Here is a 24,166-nt window from a genome sequence, read left to right as displayed (position 1 = left end):
GGCGGGAGGGAGGGAGGGAGGGGGGGGGGGAAAGGCTGGGGGGGGGGGGCGGCGGCGGCGGGGTGGGGGGGGTGGGGGGCGGCTGTCGAACCCGGCATCCCGCGACGTTTGCCCGCCCGCAGCCTGCCGAGCCCCCCGTGAGCCGCCGGGGGAGGGAGGGAGGGGGGGTAAGGAAGAGATTTAAGAAGGAAAGACGATTATAAATTTTTTTTTTTTAAAAGAAAGGATTTAAAGGGAGTTTGGAAAGGGGGGAGCGAAATTAAAGGTGGTGGGGGGGAAAAAGTTGGAAAGTTAAAAAGGAAAGGGAAAAAACCCAAAACTTTAACGAGAAAAATTTCAAGCGGGAGCAAATTATTAGTGGTTTTTTTGGAGAGGGAGAAAAAAAAAAAAAAAAATTGAGGGAGAGGAAAAAAAAAAAAATTGCGAAGGGCTTGATCCGGGCGGCGGAGAACAATACTCGCCGGGAAAGTTGCTGCGCGGCTCGGGAGGGAGCGGCGGGAGGAAAATGCCGCAGCTGGGCAGCGGCGGCGGGGACGACCTGGGGGCCACGGACGAGATGCTGGCCTTCAAGGACGAGGGGGAGCAGGAGGAGAAAATCCCCGAGAACGCCTTCACGGAGCGAGACCTGGCCGACCTCAAGTCCTCGCTGGTGAACGAGTCGGAGGGCAGCGGCAGTCCGGCCACCGCCGCCGCCGCCGCCGCCGACCCTGAGGTGAGCCGGGCCGCCCTCGCCGCCCCCGCCCCGGCCCCTCGCCCCCCGCCCCGCCAAGCCCCTGCTCTGCCTCTCTCTGTCTCTCTCCTCCCCATGCAGGCCATCAGGCGTGTGCAGGATCCGCAGAGGGTTTATCAGGAGAAGCTCCCGGACCACATGGATGATGGTTAGTCGTGGGTGCCCCCCCCCCCCCCCCCCACTTCCCCGAGTCCTCCCCGGGTGGGTGAAGCCCCTCCTGGTCCCCAAGCCCACCATCTTCCAGGAGTGAGGGGTGCCGGCCTGGCCGCCACAGCCCCCTCCCACCCACCCACCCCCCCCACGAGGGGAAAGCTGCTTCTCTCAGCAACGAGGCATGCCAGTGCCCCCCCTCCCTCACCCCCCTGTGGGACCCCGCACCCCTGGGGGACCCTGGCACCCCCCCAACACCCTCTCCTAGGGGTAGAGGGCAAAAACGATTCCCCAAATGCGCTGTCACTTCTTCAGGGAGGGGGCCCTGACAGGCAGAGGAATCATCTGGCGTAAGGAGAATCTTGATGGGGAACTTTAATTTTGGCAGGTATGAAGCATCAGGACCCAGGGATGTATAAAGGATCCGCGTATTCTGGCTACCCTTTCCTAATGCTCTCAGACCCTTATCTGCCAAATGGATCTATGTCACCTCTGGTGAGTTCATCCTCTCCTTATGGAGAAGTTTCGTGGCCTCTCGCAGTTATGTTGCAGTTATTGTGCAGGCACCTACACGTGTTTTTCTTTTTTTCCTGACAAATTGCGGCCCGGTTTCTAAAGTGCCCGGGCTCTGCTGTGTCCAAGCCGACAGGAGAAGGAGTGGGAAGGGGCAAAGATGCTCGGCAGCAAGTGCCTGCTTAGCTCCGAGTTTGCCAGAGGAGCGTCTTTTCCAATCTCCCCATCCTCTAGGTTCGCCTTTACTTTTCCAGCAAACAATCCTAATATCTAATGTAAGAATGCGCCTTTGTTTTTTTTTCTGGGTCACAGGCTGTGGAGGTGAGCAGCTTCTGGTGTTTTTGTTCAGGGATACGTCCCGCAGCTTAACTTCAGTTCGATGTATCCTCTTGTAAAACGGCCAGGTTTTGGCCTGCCTTTGGTTAGGGCTCTGTTGTGGATGATGGATCTCATGCTTCTAAAATGGCAATAGAGGTGTTTAGGAGAAGGCTTAATGCTGCCGGAGGACTATTCCTGTCTTCTGCCTGTAAAGTTTTCCCTCTCGGGTCAAATCCGCTTTAGTAATTCTGTATATTCTAATGTTTATAAGTTTTGCTATCTGAATAATTAACTAAAGGCTTCTCTACAAAAGCTGTCTTTTCCCATCACCATCTCTATCGCAACTTCAGAAAATAATGTCGCGACATTGCAGCAGATAGTCGGTGCTCGTGTCGCTTCTGGGGAGCCGGCATTGCTACATTCATTTCGGATGTTATTCTGCGTTTACAGTCAGTAAATGAGAACAGAACATCATTGGGTTGACTGCAGGTTTAGTTTTTAACCTGTAAAGGGATAAGGTTCAAAAGAATATATAATGGCCTCCTCAATTTCAGTCACTTGTTCACTAGAGGGGTAGGATGTTAAGCTGGCGTTATGAAAAATGGCTGGATTGTGGCATATGAAACTCAAAATGTGGTGAAATACTGTTCTCTGGAATCACTGCCATATCCTCCTGCCCGACCCTGCTGGCCTGGGCGGCAGAAGGAGACGGGTCCCTCCGTGAGCCTGCCCGTACCCCAGCTCAGCCCTTCCTGGGGGAGCTGGCTTCCCCAGCTGCAGACTGTCATAATTTTGCTGAAGTCAGTGTGCAGATATTGAGGAGCCGTCCTTAAATTTTGAAGTCTTCCTGCAGTTTACAGCAAGAAAAGATGCGTTTGCGAGGCAGGGCCAATATACGTTATTGTAATCCAAATAAGCGTTTCTTCTGTTGCTTCTCGTGTTCCTTCCTCCAGGTACCAGGTGTCTTCCTCACCCCTCTAAAATACTAAGCTGCTCTCTCCTTGATAGATTTTAAACAATGATATTAAACTTGTCTTATTTAAACGCGTTTAGTTTGCTCCCTGGTATAGAAGACGGGTAAATTCAGAGTTACGTTAGCCCAGCAGCTATTCGCTGTAGTAGAATATTTGCTTTAATCTTACACCCTTACTAGATGGGCAACAAAGTACAATAGCCTATTTATCAGCAATTAAGCTAAAAAGTAGATTGTGGTTTGTGAATCGCCTTTCCCCTTGATAATGTAGTAAAAACCTAAGAGGTTGCTGTTGGAGCAACAGACAGGAGTAAATAGACTGTGCAGAACTCGAAGGGGAGAAAACTGAGTAGCAGAAGAGGAAAGATCCCGTCCCCTTGAGAGCCGCAAAAATCATCCACTGCCTCAGCAGACAGCTTTACTTAGGCCTGTTCGGATCCTGCGGTGGTTTATGTTGTGTGACTTAAAAAGCTGATTTGATGTTTTCAGCTAAAAATCAGTTACCTAACAGAGACAGGAAGATTTCTTCCTTGACTTGGTTTTTTGACTTGGTACAACAGCTATTCCTATATCTCCTTCTGAGCAATTTTGTCTTGTATTTATATTGACTGTGCAGAGGTTATCATAGTAAATTATGTATTGCTCTCGTACAGATTTATTGCTACTGTGTGTATTATATAAAGTGTGGGCTATAATCTGGTGGCTGCTTCCAATAATTGAGGAGGTCAAATCTGTGACCGAAGATTGCAGATACTTAACCATCCATAAAAGTGTATTTAATTAACACTTTAGCACAAGTAGAGTCGGGGAGGAGTGTTGTGTGAGTGAATGGGATTACGTATCACAGTCATGTGTACGCTTGATAGTGGAGACTGTATTTTGGCTAATGAGACTTCCTGGAAATGGTTGTTTGCAGTTAGGATTAATTTCAGAATCTTCAGAAAATAAAGATTAACAAAATTAACCCAGGAGTACTTTGGCAAACCGTCAGGGCTTTATATTTACCTGACTGAAAAATATAATACAGCTCTCTGAAAGATGAAGGGCGGCCGGCACTGAGGCTGTGGGTTGAACCCCCGCCCTGCGACGCACCGTAAAACCACATTTTTTTTTTTTCTGTGGGCTCCCTCCGAACCCCAGCAGGGTGCTGCAAGCGGTGCTGGAGCCAGCCCGGAGCGCCTGCCCGGGTGGGTGTGTCGCTACCGGCATTAGCGACGTGCTGCTTTCCTTTTTTCTTTCTTATTTTCTCAGCAGCATCACTTTTGCTTTGTTTCCCTCAAGGTGGTTGTAGCCCGCTAACTGTTGCGCCGCAGCTCACCCCAGCATCCTGCTAGGCTCCCTGCATCTCCCCAGCCAAAATCCTCTCTTTTTTTTACCAAAACGCAGCCACTTGTGTTATTTACATGCTCTGACGTTGCTCCAGAGTGATGGACCGAACGTGTTCGGGTACCTGACACGAGCAGCGACGCCAAGCGCAGCCGATGTCCCCAGTGAGCCGCAGCATGCGGCGAGAGCCTGCAGCGGGCAGGTCCTGGGCGCTCAGCTCAGTGACCCACCTTTGCTGCGGGTGGCAAACGCCATTTTAGGGTCATTCGTCTGGAGCGATGCTGGTTTGAGAGTGCACGAGTAGCCTGGACTGGCAGTAGAGCTATCCAAGAGAGAAAGGAGGACTGAGGGGTGGTCCAGGGCGTGCAGGTGAGTGAAGATGCTCCTGGAGATGGGGACAAGGCAGCCGGCTGAGCCCGGGTGTCCCCTGTTTTGGGAGCATGATGTGAACCCCCCCGTCGGCTGGCCGGGCTGGGGAGAGCACGCTCTCGGTCGAGCGTGTTAAGAGCCGTGCATCTGAAATCTTGAAATTTTGCAAGGCCCCAGGAGAACCGTTTCTCACCCGGCTCTCAGGTGTCGCATGCGTGGTGGTTCGTAACTCCGCTTTGACGCTCCCCACTCTGGCAAAGGCCAGCTTTTCCCAGAGTGAAATGTATAGGATATGCCGGTTAAAACTCTGCAAGAAACTTCCAAATAATATTAACAAGTTGAGGAACTGTTTTTCTAAATGAAATGTAAAATCATAAAACTATATCCTTTTTTAAATAGTACAAATGACTTTAAATCAAATTAAGGTACATCCTTAGTAAGAACATCAGCCTTTTAGGTGGTTACAAACATTAGAGGTCAGACATGGTCAAACATGTTAACACTTTGATCAGATTAAAATATTTTTCTTGCTACAGTTGTGTAATTGAGTTTAGACCCGAGGGGGTTTTCTGAACATTGTTATATCTTGTACCATGTGGTAGTTAAATGGTAGAAGGAGCACTTATAAGTTCCTTTTGTAAATAGGTTTATAAAATAGGGGAATGAGCCGCGTTGTCCCGTATGTAGGGCACAAGCTCTCCCCACTCCAGCCGGTGGGAGAGCTCCCGTGGGAGCTCTTCACACCTTCTGTGCACCTCTGTTGCGTGTAGTGAGCGTGTGAGGTGCGTGAAGGCGGAACGCAAATGTTCTATATATATAAAGCTGAGGCACTGGACTTTCTGTCTGAGGAACAGAGGTCCAAGAGCCTCTATTTCTTTGGAAAACAGACACTACCTCATTTTCTTAATTACCGAGTTGTCTAACCAGAGCTCACATAGGAGCAGAAGGGTGCTGGTACCTTCCCGAGCTCTGCACGTTTCAGGTCCCCAAATGAGATGTCAGGCCTAGGACGTAATGCCCAAGCGCAGAGCCTCTCCCTGTGGTCCGCCGGGCTCCTTGAGCTCGGTTGCTGTTCAGTGGGTTTGAAACGTCCCCTTGGGCAGGGCAAGATGAAAGTGCAGTTACTGCTGGCCTGGGGCCACAAGTCCCAAATGTCTTAACGCGAGGTCAAAAAGCATGGAGCCGAAAGTCTCCCGCTGCCCTTCACCGGACAGAAGCTCAAGCAGCAGCAGCTGAGCCCTGGGACGCGGCTACTTCTGCTGCAGCCCCCTTCCCCCAAAGCTGCTCCATCCTTTTGCGGGAGGAGGCTGTTGCCCCCGCAGCAGTTGGCGGAAGGAAATCTGCAGCTCAGCTGCTTCTCTGTAGAGGTCTTTCTGTCCTAGCTTGCACTGTCGTGGCAATAGTTCAGTATTGCTTTTTTCCTGCGTCGAGTTCTCATCCTGTTGAAACCGGCGGCAAAACTCCCCGGAGTCACTTCGTGATGGCGATTTGTCGCTGCGAGAGGGCTGCTGCATCCCTCTCCAGATGTTGCGCGTGGAGGGAGGGCAGCTGCAAGCAAACAGCAGTTCCGCGCGTTCCCAGCGGTGCCTGCTGCTGCGGGAGGGCAACATCGCCGGCAGCATCCCAGCCAGGTTCCCTGGCTGCGGGGTTTGTGCTATGGGACCTCACTGGGATGGTACGGTGTCTCCCTAAATTGTTAAATTCCTGGCAGAAAGCATTAGGAGTGCGGTGGCTGCTGATGGACGTCCTGGCAGACAGACAGATGAGTAATTTGTCCCCTCCTGACCAGAGCGAATCCACTTCTTTCAGCTCTTCTACCTGGCTTGAAATAGGATAATGGTGAAAATAATTTTTTGTATTAAAGCATAATGTTGGATAGGTGGATGTACCAAGGCGCAGGGCTTCCGAGGTCATTTATTGCATGTCTGATTCAGCCTTGGTTCCCCCCCAAGGAAAATTCTTGTGTTAATTTCTGAGTTCATATCACACCCTCAATTTTGAAGCAGAACTTCCCTTTGAAATAAATTAGAGAGTTCTGCTTAAGAAGCAGTGACATGATACAGCACTGTCTGTGTGTGGTCTAATATAACCTTATTTTTAAAATTGTTTGGAATGAAAAAATGAGAAAGAAAAATGTCACAGGGAAACAAAAGCAAGTTTTATGTAAATCCGTGCATGTGAATAAGCGTGCACGTGATTCAGACAGTTCAACAATATCTGCTCTCCCACTGGGATTCCTTCGCAGGCTACCCTGGAACTGGCTTCCCAAGCACAGGATGCTTTGTCAGTGGGGAGCTGTTATGAGATATGTATGGTAAAGGCACCGTTTGCAAGCTTCCAACTGTTGCCACCGGTTGAGAATTTGGAGAGAAAAGCAAAGACCTAAAATCAACCCAAGCTCCCAAAGCTCATCCCTGTTAATGATTAATATTTTTGAAATTTTAACTGTGAAGAACAAAGTGATTTGGGTGCTAGCGGTGCACGACATGTCCAAGATGAAAGAACAGAGCTGGTCTGGTATCCAAAGCTTTAACGGAGAGAAGGGGGGAGCGGCGGGAGGGCAGCAAGGAGCTCTGCAACGTGCTCACGTGTCGCCTCGCAGCTTGCGGTCTCTCTCCTGCCATAAGTCTACAGGCACCATTAAATTCCTGCGTTAGGGTGGAAACTCTGACAAATCCATACAGTCGGGTGTGCTGGCATTTGCTGTTCCGAGGTACCCGTTCGAGTAACCATGCGTGTGTTCCTGTGACTAAACAGACGTTGCCGACTCTGTAGGGATGACTCCCTTGACTGCTCCCGTAGATCATCTGTGAAGGGCCAGATCCTAATCACAGGCTGAATCCCTCTCTATCTGTAGTGTGATCTGCAAGTGAAGCAGGTTTTCAGGATACGGGTGGTGTGAGCTGCACGCCTGAGATTGTAGTCTGGTCTGGACTCTGTGTGTCTGTGTGTAGAGGACATGACGGTTATTGGTAGAGCACAGTCAAGCGCTGAGAAACATCAACAGTTTAGAGGAAACATCTAGAGCTTGCCATTAATTTGACACCTGCAGTTCTTGGTCTGCCCTTTGGCCATGAGTGATTTAGGAAGACCGAATTTAGTCTTCGTTTCATACAGGTTGGCCTTTGAGCCCCCTTGCTAATTCACCGTAGAGAAGGTGAAGGAAGGACCCATGCGTCTGTGAGCATCGTGTGTGCTCATGGGGAGGCTGTGCTGGACTGGGCAGGTTTGGGTGAACAACAGTCGAGCACACGCTGCCACTCAGTTACTAAAATCTGCACCGTGTGTGAGTCACAAATTCCTCAAGGATTGTCTTCTCCCGTCTGGTTGCATTGATTTGAAGAAGGACTGGGTGCCAGACATCCCCCGCACTGTCCTCTTGGAGCTTCTCTCCATCCCACCCCTCCGAGGCTTTGGGCTGTCTGCAGCCATCGTGTAACGCCTCTCCTTTCATTTGCTGCTCATTTCCTTGGTTTCCCATGCCTTTGCCGCTCCAGCTCACTGCTCTTGGTGCCAGGAGATGGCTTACATCAGCATCTCTCTCAGCCTGATGTATACATGCTCTTACCTCATCATTTACCAATGGTGGGTGGAGGGGACACCCACCCTCCATAGGAGAATAGGTGCAAGTTGCTTCCTGAACTCTTTGCAGAGCCACTGCAGCAGGAAAACTTCTCAGCCTGACCAAATCCCAGGCTGGTGCCAAGCTGCGATGTGCGAGTCCCCCCCCCCCCACAGGCTCTTTCATGTGCTATTCTTCCAAATCTCTCTTTAAAAAATAGGCTATAACATGATACTTGCTCATTAGTCTCCGTGTCTGCAGGATGAAACAAAGGTTCGGCAGGAGGATGGGTGACTCAGGGGGTTGGTAACAGGATACAGAGCTGTTCGTTTCCTAGTTTCCAGTTTTAATCCAGCTGAATCAGTAAAGACCGAACGCCTGTTCTGTCTGCTGGCTTGTCCAGCGGTCTGTCCAGGAGGGCACGGCTCCCTCCAGCCCCCAGGCAGGGCGAGTGTTTCATGGCGTGAATGATGAGATGTCCTGGGAACCTGCAAAGTCCGTACAAACCCTCGGTGAATGTCAACCGAGGTCTTCATTCTTGCCTTGGGACTGCCAGTTCAGCACATGCTGCTGGCTCACAAACCCCCCTACTTCGTGTCTTAAAGGAAGGGGTTGCAACATCATGCGCCTCTGAGTCTTGGTCACCTCCCAATGGTCTTGGACAAAGAGCTCTCACCTTCACCTCCTTACGGGAGCAACTTATCGCTGCTCTGTCCTGTGGCGCCTTCACTGATTTTTGCCTTTGAGTCTTTATGACCATTCCCGAAGTTATGAAGGACTATTCCACCACCACTGCCTCTGTGAAGTGGTTTCACGGAGAATGTGGGACAGTTGGTCCATAATGAGGATGAGGAAGGTTAGCAAAACCTGGTAGACTTAGTGGTACCCATCCAGAGCATCCTGCTGGCTGGAGGCGCTGGGCAAGAGGTCACCAAAGTGGCTTTAAACCACTGCTTCTCTCCCGTCCGCCGCTTCTGTGCTAAACACAGCTCAGCTGCAATGAAAAGAATCTGCTTCATTGTGTTTCACGGGGTCCCAAAATTAGTATTTTGTTAAACAAAACAATAAACTCAACAATGCTGTGGTAAGTTTTTGAAACCAAAGTAAAGCTGGATACTAGAATCTAGAGCACTTTTCCCCTCCGGTTATAACAACTTTACATTTGATTAAATGATAGGCAAAAAAACATCTCAACAGTATCTCCTTTGTTCTATTGAGAATCTGGAGCTATAATATACAAAGTGTATGTCTGCCTTGAAGAGCTACGCGGTAATCATGGACTGACCAAAAAAAGACTTTTTTTTTAGTGATTGAACTTGTATGCTATATGTTAAATTTGTTTTCTCCTGTGGTTTGCTCTGAGGAATAGCATACATGAGCGTAAACAGAGGTTCTCCTCTGATGGGACTTACACAAAAGCAAAACGTGAAAGCCCAAGATCGTAAAGTATGCTTGACTCGGCACGAGGGGGATGCAATTACAAACACACTTGTGGAAGAAGTGCTGGGGAGATATTCTTCCCAGCAAAATGCTCAGAAAGGATCAGAAATGTGGAATTTTTATTCTAATACTGAGGAGATGGCACTGCAGAGATTGCTTTCATGTTTAGGAAATAAACCATCTTAAGATCTACCACATGAAAATGTGTTGTTCTTAGCATGGAGAGGCTGATGAATTGGTTCTCGTTACGTGCCGCTGCCCTGGAATTACTGGCGCGGGAGTGGAGATAGCGAGGAGGAGTTGTCGTCTTCTACAAACCTCGCTTTGTATGACTTTGCCCTAAAAGAAGAAAAGCCGATTCTAACGTGGGAGACAGTGCACAACCCCTGACACCAGCATACCCGAGGTCGAAATCTGGCCTTTGAGCTTTGGCTTCCTGCTATAACTTACAGCCGTGTGGCATTGCCAGCTTTGAAATCCGACCGCCCAAAGGGATGCGCGGATTCAGAAATCCAGGTGACGTTTTGCGGGATCACATCGTGCTGCGCTGAGCGTCCCTTTGGGACAGGCAGTGCTGTCACATAGGATAAATTAAAATATGCGCATGAACCCTAAATCTGAAACAGAAGCAATAATATAAAATAAGAAATAAAGTTTTTTAAAAAACCCACCCAAACCTTTTTGTTTAACTTTCTCTGATACAAAGCAATTTCTCCAGGACTGTACACCATATGAAACACATTATAAATGCTCTTGTAAAATCCACATCATTATACCACATGAAAGGCTGGGTCCTAAAAATAGCCATTCAGAGAGGATGCAGGCTAGTAGCAATTTCGGTGATCATGAAATAGTTGTGTTGACATCTCTATGCATGCACACCCACAGAAAGCTTTGACTTTCGAATATTCTTAGCAACATTTGTGCTTTATGGAATTTTCCACGTTCTGGTCCCATGAATAGTCCCTTACCCAGTGGTGTTCCTCTCTGATCTTATCCCCATGTTTCTAACCCTGCTTTTATTGAGAAAATGGATAAATGATTTTATTTTCTTTTTTAATTTTACATGAAACTCTTTCCTTGCTATCAGTTTGATGGTGGTTGATGGTATCGGTTGTATTTCCCTGTCTCCTATCAATGGAAATATTTTCTTTTTCCTTCAATAGACACACACACATCCCTGATATTTTGGAGGGCTAACTGTCAAAATGTAGACCTAGAGCACTAGATGATAACACGAGGAGCTGCCACATCTACCCAGCCTTTGTATCTGCTGTAGTATTCAAAAGAAAGTAAATGAAATCTGCAGTAATTACACAGTAATGTATCCACAACAAAAAATTTCTTCCTTGTCCCAGCAATCAGAACTTGGCTTTTGTTTTGAAATATGAAAGGATGCAGCCTCCTGGCTTTGGTGTGTTTGCAGCAAAGCCCTGGCTGGGATAAGCTGCCATAGCTCTGGGACAGACAACAGAGTCCTGCCAATTGATATCACTCGAGATCTTTTTGAAGAGCTCATCAGATTTTATTTTATCGCTGTTGTGTTTCGGTTTTAGCTTGTTATTTGTTTGAAATCATTACTATAGGGATAGCTTTCTGCAAAACGTTTGAATCTTCAGTGCTGATCTCTTGTTTGCATTTTTCTAAGTAGAGATGGGGATGCTGGAGATGTATAGCCTCCAACATGAGGATGTCTGAAGGCTGCAGTTTAAGCCGGTCCAGGGTTTTAAGCGTGTGGCCCCTCTAAAGTCAGTTGGAAACAGTCTATTTCCTCAAAATGAGTTTGCTTTTGGAATTGGAGCAAAACCTTTGGAGGTAGCGAATGAAATAATAGAGTGTTGAAGAAAATTACATTGCTTCTTAAATAGCTGGCATGAAAATCATTAAGTCTGAAGTTTCATTCAAATCAGATGTAGCTGTGGTTGTAATGGGGCAGGACACAAACTCTTCAAGTAATGCAACTCAGTGATTCACTGTGAGACTTACAGTCATTTCCCCGTGTTGTTTTTACTCAAGGGCAGCTCTTGTCCCTTGTCCAGGTCTGGAGTCTTTTTCCAATGGAAACATGCTCTCAAGTTTTTTGATCAATGAGCTGAATTCTTGCAGGCTGTTAGCAACTTCAAAAAATCAAGTACTGTAAAATGACATCACAGAAATGTGTTTGCTGTTGCTGATTTAGCTCCCTAAAACAGCTGGACTGGGGACATGGGAACACCTTGACAAGGCAATAATTTTATTTAAACCTTATAGAGTAAATGCATTCATTTCTACATGCAGTTGGCAGTGATTTAAGGATGTATTTCCAACTAAGTGCAAAGACGTTTTGGCTCATGTTGGCATACGTGTTCCGTGTAATGCAATAGATACTGGTGTTCAGAAAAAGCTAAAAAGTTTTTAATGCTTCTGGCTTGAAGTTAACATCGTGCCTAAGCCCTTTTGTGTTTTCCATAATTAATTTGATGGCTGAAACCAGGTTATATCTGGCAATGTAAGTTTTTTACTATCCTGGTGAAATCTGCTTTTCCTGCTAGAAGCAGAATTCAGGTAAAAACACTAAACGTGTGCTGGCTGGGACTTCTGACAGCACTTGAATACAAGAGTTATTGTAGAGAAAATGTAATTTTGTCACTCAAGAGGACAGAAAATTACCTAAATGTCAGTGCCAGTTGCTTGGTTATTGGCACGTACTGGAAATAGCATATAAATACATGCATATATTTAAACTTTGCAAAATAAAATGTTTTAAAATTATAATATACTATTTGTACTGATCTAGTATGTGGATCAGCATATAAATGCCTACTGAGGGATGAGGCAGGCTGCAGTGAACCCCTGAAAGGTCAGCTCCCAAATCCAAAAGCATCACTCTTCATCCAGATTTTCTTCTAGAAGCAGTGCAGTGGTAAATGGCTGACTCCCGGGCGGGTGCGATGCTGTTTGCCGTGGGTGGGAGCTGCCTCTCTCCTGCCTGCGCCCTGGGAGTTCGTTTGATACGGAGCCGAGCGATCCTCTTACCGGAGAGCACCAGGTGCCGTGTCAGACGCATGTAAATAGCCAAATAAACAGACATTAGTAGCACCAGTTGTTTATGTGTTAACACAGGATGTTCTCAAAATCAGGTAAGAAGTGAGGCATGTTACCAAGTTTTATAGCAGAGGAACCGGATAGTCTTGTAACTGCCGTGCAGGGCTGCGGTGGAGGAAGCGCGGTTTTATCCCAGCTTCTGCTCCCAGTCCCCCAGGAGCTTGTTTTTCCGTGACTCAGTTTCCCCCAGGAGCATTTTGAAGCTTTATCGTTTCGTGTGTAAGCTATGTTTGGAGAGCACCGCACGGAAGGCCACGTCCATACTGAAAAAACCCCCTGTAAAATCCAACACAGGCTGCTGCGAGAGGGGATGTTTCAGAAACGATCAGAGAAGGACTAGCCAAAAAAAGTAAGCTGTGCTGCTTATTAGACTATTTACTTCAAGATATTAAACAAATTGCAATTTCATAATCTTTTAGCAAGTTGCAGGTGGCCCTAAAACCACAACTCCTTCAAGGCGATTGGCATCTTTTCTTGCTTTAAAAACAAATCGCTTTTTCAGCCGAAATGGTAATTTCATAGAGTGGCATTAGTTGTATGGGAACGATGATTGGATGGTCCAACACGTTATCTCAAATACACTTCCTGCACAAATCTGCACTATTATACCGAGGACACAATGTCATTTCTTTTTTTACCCGCTTGTAATATGCTGATGAGAACAACCTCCAGGATTGCACAGCATAGTTTTTGGACACACGTACCAAACCCCTGGATGCATAATTCAAATTCCTTGTCATGAAGAATGAGTCTATTTATCTTGGAACCTTTTTTACTTAAACAGTAATCTCTAGGAAATCATTTGTTAACAGTAGTTAGCTGCCAGTTTGTCAGTTAATGGCTTGAGGCAAAGTCAGAAGCGAATGAAATCTTTTCCAAGGAGATGCTGCTGTCGCATGTGGTGCAGAAAGGTTTATAACAGCATTAGAGGAGGCGGACAGATGAGTTCAGTCCAACTTTCAGAAACAGGAGGAAACTCAGCACGATGGGGTAGAGGCGGCCGCTTTGCTAGCGCATCCATTTGTAAAATATTAAAGCCATCAATCGTGCCCGTGTCAACTTCTAAGCCTAAATTTTCCTTACTGGAGGCTCCAGGTGTGAGCGTGCGGAGGCCAAAACCACACGTGTTCATGGTGTCTGGGGCTCTGTCTTGCATCGGCATCATCTCTGCATCCCGGGCATCATCTCTGCATCCCGGGCATCTCCGCATCTCGGGCACGGGAGCAACCAGGCAGGAGAGCCAGGGTGCAGCTCCCCCAGCTCAGCCCAGGTGCCGCAGGGTGTCTGCCAGGGCAGCAGAGTCCTCCAGCTCTCAGACGTTATCGTTTCTCTATAAAAGTCTAGCAGCGAGTTTCAGTTAGGTAATGAGAGTTATCTGATTTCTCTTTAATCTGAGCAGCATCACTACAGAGCGATAACCTCGACTCGCTGTTTATCTCGCGCTCGGTGCTGCCAGGAGAAAAGTGGCAAGAATGGGTGAAGATTCACTGGAAAAGGGGCTGAGAAAAGTTGTCCTAGTCTACATCAAATCTCTCCTTCTTGCAGCAGGAGCGGGTGAGAAATAACTGCCCTGAGTAGAAACTCTCCCATGAAGCCACAAAATCCAGCTGAAGTAAATACCACTTCCCTGCAGCATTATCTCCCACTCTGTGCTGTCTACCCACAGAGGATGGTAGGGTGTAGGAACTGGCAGGGGATTAATGGCAGCCTGGTTCATAAAAAACTCCGCTGCCAGAAGGACGTGGGACCCAGACAGAAGTAAAGAGGGGCTGGTTCTCTCTGCAGATGCCCCCAAGTGCTATTTGTCTGAGAGCAGATTTTCCCACAGATCTTTGGCCTTCATATTATTTGAAGAACCCCCTCTGCAGCTGCAATCCTTCCCTCCCCCGAGGGAAAAACAGGGTGGTAACTTTGTGAACTGAATGGTGTGGAGGTTTAGGAGTACTGCCATGGGAGGGGAAGATTTGGCTCATTAGCGTGGAACATTGTGTTGCCAGGAACAGAGTTTTGGGGCAGAACTAATAACATGGAAGCAGATGCAGTCAGCTTTTATTAAACTGGTTTGTAGATGACTTTAAATAGGCAACAGTTGTATCTGGGGCTTTCCTTGCGAAAGGCAGAATGGCAGACCCCAGCAGCGGAGCCTGGCTTAGATGCTGGGTAACAAGTACGGAGAAGCCAACCGAATCTCTGGATGTAAAGAAAAATTTCTCCCAAATGTATTTAACAAAAAAAACCTAACAAAAGACTTTGTGGCTGTGTTATATTCTCTAAACTCTTACAGTCTACACGTCTCACTTGGAGCAAGGAGCAGCTGTAGAGTTCTTAGTCTGAAGGACCCAACATTATATCATCTCCTCTTTATCATGGTGTATCATCTCCTCCTGAACTTCATTCAGTTACCCCAGTAGCTGAACGTACCATTAACTGCTTGACAGTGCGTTACAGGTAGGGATGGATAAATTAATCTCCAAGCCAAGTTTTGAAGCAATTCTTCCTTGAACCACCCTTTCCATAGTGCTAATTAACTCCGTAGCGCTTATCTGCATTGGTGATGGTCGGGTGCCATTTCCTGACACATGGCATTCCACAGCCAGCAGTAACGATGGGTTGAACTCACTCTGTAATTGCCTTACCCAAGTACACAGGTTGGAATGACCATCAGCCAAATACAAATTGCCCATCTCAGCCAGCTACCAGAACTGAGCAAGGCCGTTGATACCTCCAAGAAGTCACCACAGAGACCATCCATACCTCTGCCAGACCCAGCAGTGACTACTGCTGTGCATCCTTACAATGTCCTTCTGGTTCTTCACCACCTCCGTGCAGCCTGGACTAACCGTCCGGCTTTCATGAGTGTGTCGGGAATGATCAGCCCTCGTCAATGCAGCTGAGCCTGCAAATCACTGTAGAGGTCCCCGCTGGATTTCTGACATCTCCATAGAAGTCCATTAGCTGTTACCTCCTGCCACGCCAACTCCAGCCACCATTTCGTAGAGCAAAGAGCACTGTCCAGAAATCCTTTTGCTGTTCTACACATCCGAGAGCAGCCTGGCATGTGCAGCAGGTCTTCATTGATGTGCTCCTCACAGCCTCATCATCCTGGGCTGGCTGAATAAGGCACGAAGAATCCCATTTGAATGCTGTACTCCATCCTACCGTTGTTGTTGTGCAATACTTTTTTCTCAGGCAGTTTCTAATCTAGAGATTTTCTGGGATCTGTGCGTGGCATGAAGGGAAGTCTCCTCATCACCTCAGGTTCTGTCTTTCAGTACCAAGTGTTTAAGACATAATTCTAGGCGTCCAGGGCTTGCTTTCTCTTTGTGTCTCCTTTGCTGTTGCTTTCATTTACTAACATGTTGAACTTCAAAGTCTATTCCTTCTCCTTCCTAATTTTTATGGAAAAAATGGTCTGAACCCCATTTGCATTTCCTCCCTGAGGATACTGGCAATCCTTAATCCTATATATTAAAGAATCTCAGTTTTCCCAGCAGCCTTTTATTCTGGGACTACTCTTCCACTCTGTTTTCTCCTTGAAATTCTCTCCTGTGGTTCAAAATTGCTCTTCATGGTGCCCCTGACCACTGTCACTTTCTGTTTCAAGCTATTTGCATGGATCTTTGGTCACTTTTAAGTCCTTTTCCCTTCCCATGCTGTCCTTTGCAGGTAATTTGTAAAGGTTTCGTGCTTGTGGCAGTAGGTGCGCGTCTGTCCTCGGTGGTTGCAGTGCAGGGCCATGTGCTGTGCAACCCGCTGATCTCCAGGGACCTGCTGGAATAACTATTTTTAGAGCCAAGAGATAGCAGGATGAAAGCAAATAGGGTGAATAGCTGGGTGCTGGTTTATTCAGGGTGATTTTCATTTTGCACCGATGGGTCCATATTCCAGTTGAGGACATGGCTCCCCGTGACCACTGGCCTTGACCGGCTTGAGAAGCAATTGCCGTCCTTCCCCGGCTGCGATGCGGGATGGCACTGGGGGGACCCAGCCCGCCCGTCCCTTGTCCCTCTCCCTGCTTCCACGCAGGGACCGCGGCGATCCCCCCGAATTCCCCAGCTTGCGGGAGCTGTGGGAAGTAGGCAGGATGCCGGCTGGGCTGGCTGTGCGGATCCAGGGATTTAGATCACGCAAACCCAGTGTTCTCTCCTACAAGTCATTCTCAGCGATGTACTCCGGTAATTAGCATGTGCATAAACACTTTGTAATCTTGTGATCATGGCTTGCAGATTAGCTCTTTTGCCAGCTTTGCGATTTCTTTGCCAGTTTTAGTTTTAATTGCAAATCCATTACTGCCAGCTCCCTTGCATATTGTAGCAATAGGCAAATTAAAACACTTGGACACAGTTGGGCGGGTTTCAGTTAAGAAATTAATTGTTACTGCCAACCAGTGCTTTTTAATGTGAGGGTGGCATTTGAGCTTGTTTTTGAGGGCATAATCTCCAAGACTTTCTTTTTTCCCTTCTCCTCCCCCCTCCCCAGACTGCGTTGCCCTGTTGAGCAGCTCCACAGATGGCATGAAGCAAATGCTCGCCTCTTTGATCTCCTAGTCAAGAAATTTGGAAGTCGTTCTGAATTTATGAGAATCCTGTCTGAAATAAATCTGTCTGTGCACAGGGCCACACTAAGTCAACCCAGAGCTGCAGGCATGGCTCACCTGAACCTCCTGGGGAAGCGCAGGATTACATCCCACAAGAGCATCGTGTGATGCTGTAGCGATAAAGAGAAACTTCATGCATATTGTTGAACATGAAGAAGTCTAGACAATCTACAATTTACCAGTCGGGGTAATTGGCTAAAGGCTTAATCCGCCCTGATAATCCAGTAATGGTATTGTTGGCAGGACATTGATGTAAATATCACTCAGCAGTGCTGGCAGCCGCTGTCTCCTGTGATTGCTGCTGTTCCCAATTCCCTTTCCACAGTCGTTAGGGCTGACGGGGAATTTTCAGAGTTCTGCAAACTTCTCGTCTTTGGTATTTTTCAAAGACTGCCCATGCTCAGTTGATTTCTATTTTGTTTTCAACATTGAATAGGTGATGTTTTTCACCAGGCAGGTCAGAATTTTCACAAAAATCATCAAGAATATCTTTTTTTTTCCTGATGCACTTTTTTTTCCCTGATGCATTTTTCACATAGCTCTTCCCAGCCTCCTGACGCTGCCGTCGCACAGCCTCCCATCACCCTTCAATACAAATAGCATCTGGTTTTGCAGCGGACCTGTGCCAACACTGTAAGCCGCCTGCCGCCTTGTGTGTCACCTCCAAACCTGGTGGCGTTCACTGAGACTTCGGTGGCATTGCTCTGCGTGAGCCCGCGCCTTCACGAGCCACCAGCGGGGCTGGAGTGGCGAACGCTGGTGGGGCACTGCTGAGGTCAATGAGCTGAGCAGGGTTTTAAAAATACCCCCCATCCCCATTTTGCAGGGGTATTTTTAATGCCCCCTGGGGACAAAGGAGGGGGAGATGGGGCACACGGGCTGTAGCAGCAGCTGATGCAGGGAAGGACAGACAGACAGACAGACGAGTCCCCCCGCCAGACACGGGTCTCCCACTGCTGCAGCGTTCCATCCCCACGTGCTGTCTTTCATGCCCTGTTGATGTGCTAGAGCATGGCAGGGCTTTGAACGCAGGCTGTCTAAAATTGTCTGATCGTGCACGAAGCCGGTTGATAGAATCACCTACCCCATTCCCATTAATGTTATTCTTTCTAACTCATTCCCTCCATTTACCTTGGTAAAAGGGGTTGTTTTCAGCTGGATTTACAGCTCAAGGGCTCTGGTCCTGTAAGCCTGTACAGCATCAAGCACAAATGAACCCTGCCAGGTACTGGAGTCTCCAGGACTTAATTTATAATAGAGTCGTATTTTCTCACTGAAAAGCCGCTTGCTTGTTTCTGAATGCTGGCCTTACCCGTTTAGTCCAGGGACTAAGAGCCAAATGAGTTTTTTCTTTCTGCGCATCTCCACCAAGTCATGCCCTGCGTATTATCTGTACAACTCCCCTGCCTTCAGTGAGGTTGTGGATGTGTAATTGATTGGAGCTCAGCAAACGATGCCCCTGATGACCGAAGCAGAAGCTCCATGGGAATTACTTTTCTGCAGCAGGGTTTGCTGCGCTGCCAGCAGAAGTGTTAAAAAAACATAGATAATAATATATGTAAACTTATTTTGGTCACTGAAATCAGCAGAGATGGCTGTGAATCCTTGGCACCATTTTTAAGGCAGCCTGTAATGGTTTTTTTGAACATTGGGGGGTTTTTTTCTGCTCGGAAAACAATGAAAGAAGCACAGTTCCGCTGCAAACAAAACCTGAATGTGCTCTTACTTACATGCGAAATATCAAAGAGCACTTATTCAGTACACATTACCACCCTTCCGTTTTACAGCAAACACCTCGTCACGGCCAAAAGAGTTTGGGAAAACTATATATAGTGCATTCGGCCAAATGTCACCCTTGCAATTATCCCATAGCTCTGGCTCCACGATGTTGTGGCTAACAAATCCAACTTTAATTGTTCGTGATCTCTATCGGAGCAGACATCGGGTTTGAGTTCAGCCGGTACAGAGTCAGGAGAAATAAACACGAACCTACAGTAAGATCAAAGCAGCGGAGAGGTGCGCATGTGCTAATAATAATAGCTTATGAAAGCTCATATTTTCCTTCAACAACATCCTGTCATTTGTGTATTGGCTTTGAAAAGGGTAAAAAAAAAAAAAAAATTCAGTGTAATTTACTTCAGCAAAAATGAGATAAGGCAGATAGATACTTGATTGCACCAGCTCATGTGTGGTTTGCTGCGAGGATTGTACATGCACCGCGTCCTCCAGTGCATGTGTGAGTCGAGTGTGCAGAGACTGAGCTGGCTGTGACCGAAGTACCATTGTTATCTGATTTTTATATACAGTCTGTGACAACGTGATGCAGAAAGGAGGATGAGGTAAACAGTCTCAAAGTTGGTAACCGCATCCACACCTGGTGCACCTCAATAAAATGTCTGTAAACAGTTTGTATAGAGTGAGGTTATGGCAAGGCTGAGGACGTCTAACGGCTCCTGGCGACCCAGGCAAGCGCGGGGAGAGAAACTCGGAGTTTTGGGGATGGCGTTTCTGCCGGGGTGGAATCGCCCGGGGGATTAAAATGAGGATTTTGCCCTTCCGTGGCCGTACACTTGTAGGCGGCTCTGCGGGTCGGCTTTCCAGGCAGGGTGTGGGATGAGCGGAGCGTGGTCGGGGTGGCCGTCCCTGGGGAGGCACTTTGGGAGAGCTCCGCGATCGCGGGGTCGGTCGGCAGTGATTTCCCCTCCACACGATGTGACCTACTTTGGAAATACTGGTCAGCCCTTGAAACCGGGCACAACGCTGACCGTTTCCTCTCTCCTCTTGCTTCACATTTTCACTATCAGCTTTTTAATCTTAGTTTAATCTTAAACCTCCGGTGAGGTTTCGCCCTGCCTGGCACCGGAGCGCCCAGCGGGCTGGCGAGGATCGGGACCCGAGATACCGCAGGAGAAGGGCCGTGATGGGTGATGTTGGCCGCCGGGAAGGAGACAGCATGTATTTTGAATTTGTCTTTCACATTGCATGCTGTGGTTGTTGACATTCGGTTGTGCCTGTAGTTCTCTCTGCAAGCAGGAAAGGGTTTGGGGTTTTGGTGAAGGGGAGGAAGGCTGACAACAGAGGGTGTCAAAGTGGCCCACTAAGTGCTGAAAACAGGCTGGCTGAGGAAGGAGGAGGTTGTTTAGAAAGAAAACCGAGGGGAAGAGGACAAACAGGAGCAGGTACAGGCACGGTCGCAAACTTTTTGCTCTTCCTGCGCAGGCGCTGCGTCTTTACATCCCGCCGGCTCCCTGGGCAAGGTGTGACGATAGCCATAGGGTGATAATAGCAGCGAGCAATCGCTGCGCCGGGAAGGTGTTTTTCAGGGTTGCGAGGCTGAGCTAGAGTCTATCCAAAGTCTGCAGCGGCTGAATCGCAGCAAACAGGGACTCGTTAAAAAAGTGGAGCAAATAATAATGATCCATCTGTTTAATGCAACTGAAAGGCGTACTTCAAAGATAGTGTTATCCTAAAAAAGCCCAAGTATAGAGGAAGAATATACTTGATCACAGCTTCCAAGTTTTGATGGTAGTGTTGTAAGTAGGTCAGCAAACGGTAATATTTAAATTAACTCCTCTTTCTGGCAACTAGATGGGAATGTAGGTCTGCAAATGGGTAGATGTAGATTCTCTTCCCAGCTCTGCCACTCTGACAAGTCACTTCATCTCCTCGCGCCTAAGGGAAGAATACACCTTTGGGCTCTGCCCAGTAATCATCAGCCAAATGCTTCCCCACCTATCTAAAGGGTTTTAGAATATGTGATTGAAAAGTGCAAAGTGTTATTAACATTGAATTAATGTCTGCCATTACAATATGTAATGGAGTATTTCTGCACACACCCCATTTCCTCCTGCTCGAGTGTTTTGTCAGACGAGTCCAAGTGTTTACCAGCTTTGTAGCTGGCCTAAAAAGAGCCAGCGAGCTCTAGCTGCCGGTAGCTACTGGAGCTGCCGGGCTCGTTTGCCCGATGGGATATTTCGGGCACGGGAGCTGGCAGCAGAGCAGAGCCACCGGCGTGCAGCCGTGACCCCGATTTTTCGGCGACAGGGTCGGGGTGGCCGGGTTGCAGAAGGCAGGGTGCCTTCGCCGCGGGGTGCGCGGTGGGGTGCAGACGTGCCACGCTTCCTGACGGGGGTGGAGGGGACCAGGCTGGTCCGAAACCAGGGGGGTACGTGCTGCCGGAGCACCTCCTTTCGCCTCTTTTCTGGGAGCTGAGAGTGGCAGCCCTCCCACCTCCTGCGCATCGTCAGCCAACGGCACCCTCCGCGCTTACCCGGGCAGCACAGCGACGCCCTGCACGATTTGCTTTAATTTCTACCTCCTCTAGATATCTTGATTTTTCTCTATGCGTGTTTTCTCTGTGCGTGTTTGTTGACCCGCAGCTGTCATTTAAGGGTATAAACCCAGACTTTCCAAGGCAGCGTTCCTTTTTCTCAGTCGTCTGCTCATCCCATCGGACAGAAATTCCCTGCCTGCCTGTTGCTCTCTCGCCCATCGGCGTTTGGTTCACACACAAGGGCTCGGCAGCCCTGCCTCGCTCTCCGGCTTCTCATTATCGCACCCCGCGCAGACATTTCACTTCTTTTCTAAAATATCTTAGCGCGTGGTGTGGGTTACTGTCTAGACTGCATCACTTGAACCAAATGTATTCCCTAATATACTGTATTATTTGAGCTCACTAAAAGTAACAAACAAAGTACATTTCTTTGTTCACTCCTTAATTGTTTGTTCATTAGGTTGCTTGCTGATTCATAAAATATGAAAACCTCCAATAGGGTATCTAGTCACTAGTGCAAATTAGCTAGTTTCTAATGTACATAAATAAATCATAACCCTGCATTTACAATCTGCCTTTAGTCCAAGCGCTGCGCAGAAGTGCTTTATCTCATCAGGAAAGAATTGGATCTGCTGCTCTGCGCACAAAATGACAAGTAAAGGCAGAAGCTGGGAGTGCTGTATCTTACACTTGCAAAACACGTTAGTGGCAAAACTGATCTCTTTGCTGGTGGGTAATCTGTTTTCTTTAGCTTCAGAGGTGGAATATGACATCCTTGGATACCTACCTTTGTAGCTAGGGCTGGATGTTCAGCTGGTGTGAACTGGCACGGGCATGGTCTGCGTGCTGTCAGCACTTGAGAGAGCCCCAATGCTTTCGTTATCCCGGGGGTCCATGTTTTTGCCTGGTTTTTGTGATCCACTTTTGGTCTTTCTCTCCAGCGGCAGCTCTTCCTACTTTTTGGCTATTCTTGTTGCTTATTAATTATTCCCGAAAAGAGCCATGTCCTCAGATTCCTATGAAACTTACTTCCAGGTAGGATGTGCCCATGTGCAAGACTCCCAGAGGATCTAAAGTCATCTTTTTATGGTGGTTTTTTCTAGCCTACAGATTTCTGTGGCGGGGAGTGTAATTCTCTAATACAGTTCAGAGACGTAATTCTTCACTCCTTTCCATACCACAGTTAACATGGTCATCACAAAGGGTATCATTCTTTAAAAATAGTGTAGCTTTTTAGATAAAATTCTGAAGGCGGTTGTTTAATGTCTCCATATTTTATTGCTTTAATCCCTTTTCAGTTCTGTAATTCTCTTAAATAATGAATACGGGCTATCTGGGATAAGCTTGTGTTACAAGTTGTGGCTTACACTGCACAACCTGTCTACAAGAGAGGTTTGAGCTGGTGCAGCTTCACCATCAGTGGGTAAGGGTCCCACAGAGAGGGTACCAATGTCCAAGCAGCACAACCTATATATTAGTTATCAAAAACTCAGGTTTTGTCTGATTTGTATGGACACTAAAGATTCATGGCCATAAATGCCTTGTGTTCCTAAATTGATGGTTACTGCCTCTTCCATGGGCAGTGTTCCCAAAGTCTTTGCTGTGCGTAAGGCTTGGACCTGCAGATGCTCACGTAGGTAAATGATTTCACATATATGGATCGTCTTGTCGAAACCAGCCTAACAATTTGTGCGTAAAATTATTTGTATATATTTGTATTTGCAAGTGTTGGATTTATACATGCAAGATCAAGGACTTCTAGTTTGTAAATTTATTTGTTTTGATACATAAAAGCTTTGTCGGCTGGGTACTCAGAGGTCTCTGCTGCAGAAGTCCTGTTGAATTTCAATAGCAACCACTCATATGCCTTTCTTCAGCACACCTCAGTATTCATAAAATTTTAAAATTTATGATAAACTGAAGGATATTCCAGCAGGTCAGCTCCCTGTAGGATGCAACATTTCGAATGCTGTGTTGCCAGCAATCTAGATTCAGAAAATGTCTATTTTTGACAGAGTGAAGTATACACTTTTTTTCTCAGCCTCTTTCAATGCAATTGATTAAACAGAGATTAGGATGGTGTGGGGTTTGTATCTTCAGTTATTTTACCTCAGTACTATACCATTACTTTAACTGACTTTACCTCAAAGCCTGTCAAACTTCCTTTTCTTTGCTAAATTAGCTCGTGAATTCTCCACTTGCTCGCGCGCCCAACACCTCCACCTCTGACAGACATGGAAGAAACCTGCCCTGAGTGCCATTGTTCTTTTCTTTATCATTACGTGTCCGAAACGTTCCCAGGTGATAACCCTGGTGCACCTCATCGCTGCAGTGGGCCAAGGCTCTTCTAGACATTGCAACCTAGCACTTGGGAGGGGACTTCATCCACAGACTAAATCCCAGTCCCGAAGACGTTTTAGGACCTTCATGGTATCAAAAAGGGTCATTTTTCCTGCATGTTTTGAATCTGAAAATCCTAAGGCATGATTCATGTGGTCTGGGAGCTGGCAGGGCTTGTGTTCTCCAGATTCACCAGGAGCATGCAATCTGCTGTGTTCTAGCTGTAGGGCAGTTAGATCATCAAACTAAAGGAAATTGTGCTTTGGAAAGTTGGGGGTGCCTTTGCCCCCTGGTTTGACTCTGTCCGCATTTAATTTTTTATTATTTTTTTTTGCTTACTGAATCTCGGATTTCTGTCATTTTGTCAGTATTGTTCTTCAACACTAAGAGAGTATTAGTTCTAGTTAATTAACCCACAAATGTATAATTTCTAGTTTATGAAGGAAAAATACAGAAGTGGTAAAATCTCGTGTCCTGCTGTTGGAGCCAAC

The 24,166-nt window shown here is 47.3% G+C and overlaps 1 protein-coding gene across 3 annotated transcripts in view; it reads left to right on the top strand.

Moving 5' to 3' along the window:
• The first annotated feature begins 310 nt into the window (after positions 1-310).
• TCF7 (transcription factor 7) overlaps positions 311-24,166 on the top strand; it is a 75,774-nt gene continuing 51,918 nt past the window's right edge. For all 3 annotated transcript variants that reach the window (XM_049829891.1, XM_049829889.1, XM_049829890.1), the window contains exons 1-3: positions 311-712; positions 812-878; positions 1,269-1,375. In XM_049829891.1, coding sequence (XP_049685848.1) covers positions 506-712; positions 812-878; positions 1,269-1,375 — 381 coding nt within the window. In that variant the 5' untranslated portion in view covers positions 311-505. The remainder of the gene's footprint in view (positions 713-811; positions 879-1,268; positions 1,376-24,166) is intronic.

Source organism: Accipiter gentilis, chromosome 26 (assembly GCF_929443795.1).
Source record: "Accipiter gentilis chromosome 26, bAccGen1.1, whole genome shotgun sequence".
Lineage (NCBI taxonomy): Eukaryota > Metazoa > Chordata > Aves > Accipitriformes > Accipitridae > Astur > Astur gentilis.
Note: the sequence above shows the minus strand (reverse complement) of the source record. Positions and strands in the feature narration are given on the sequence as shown.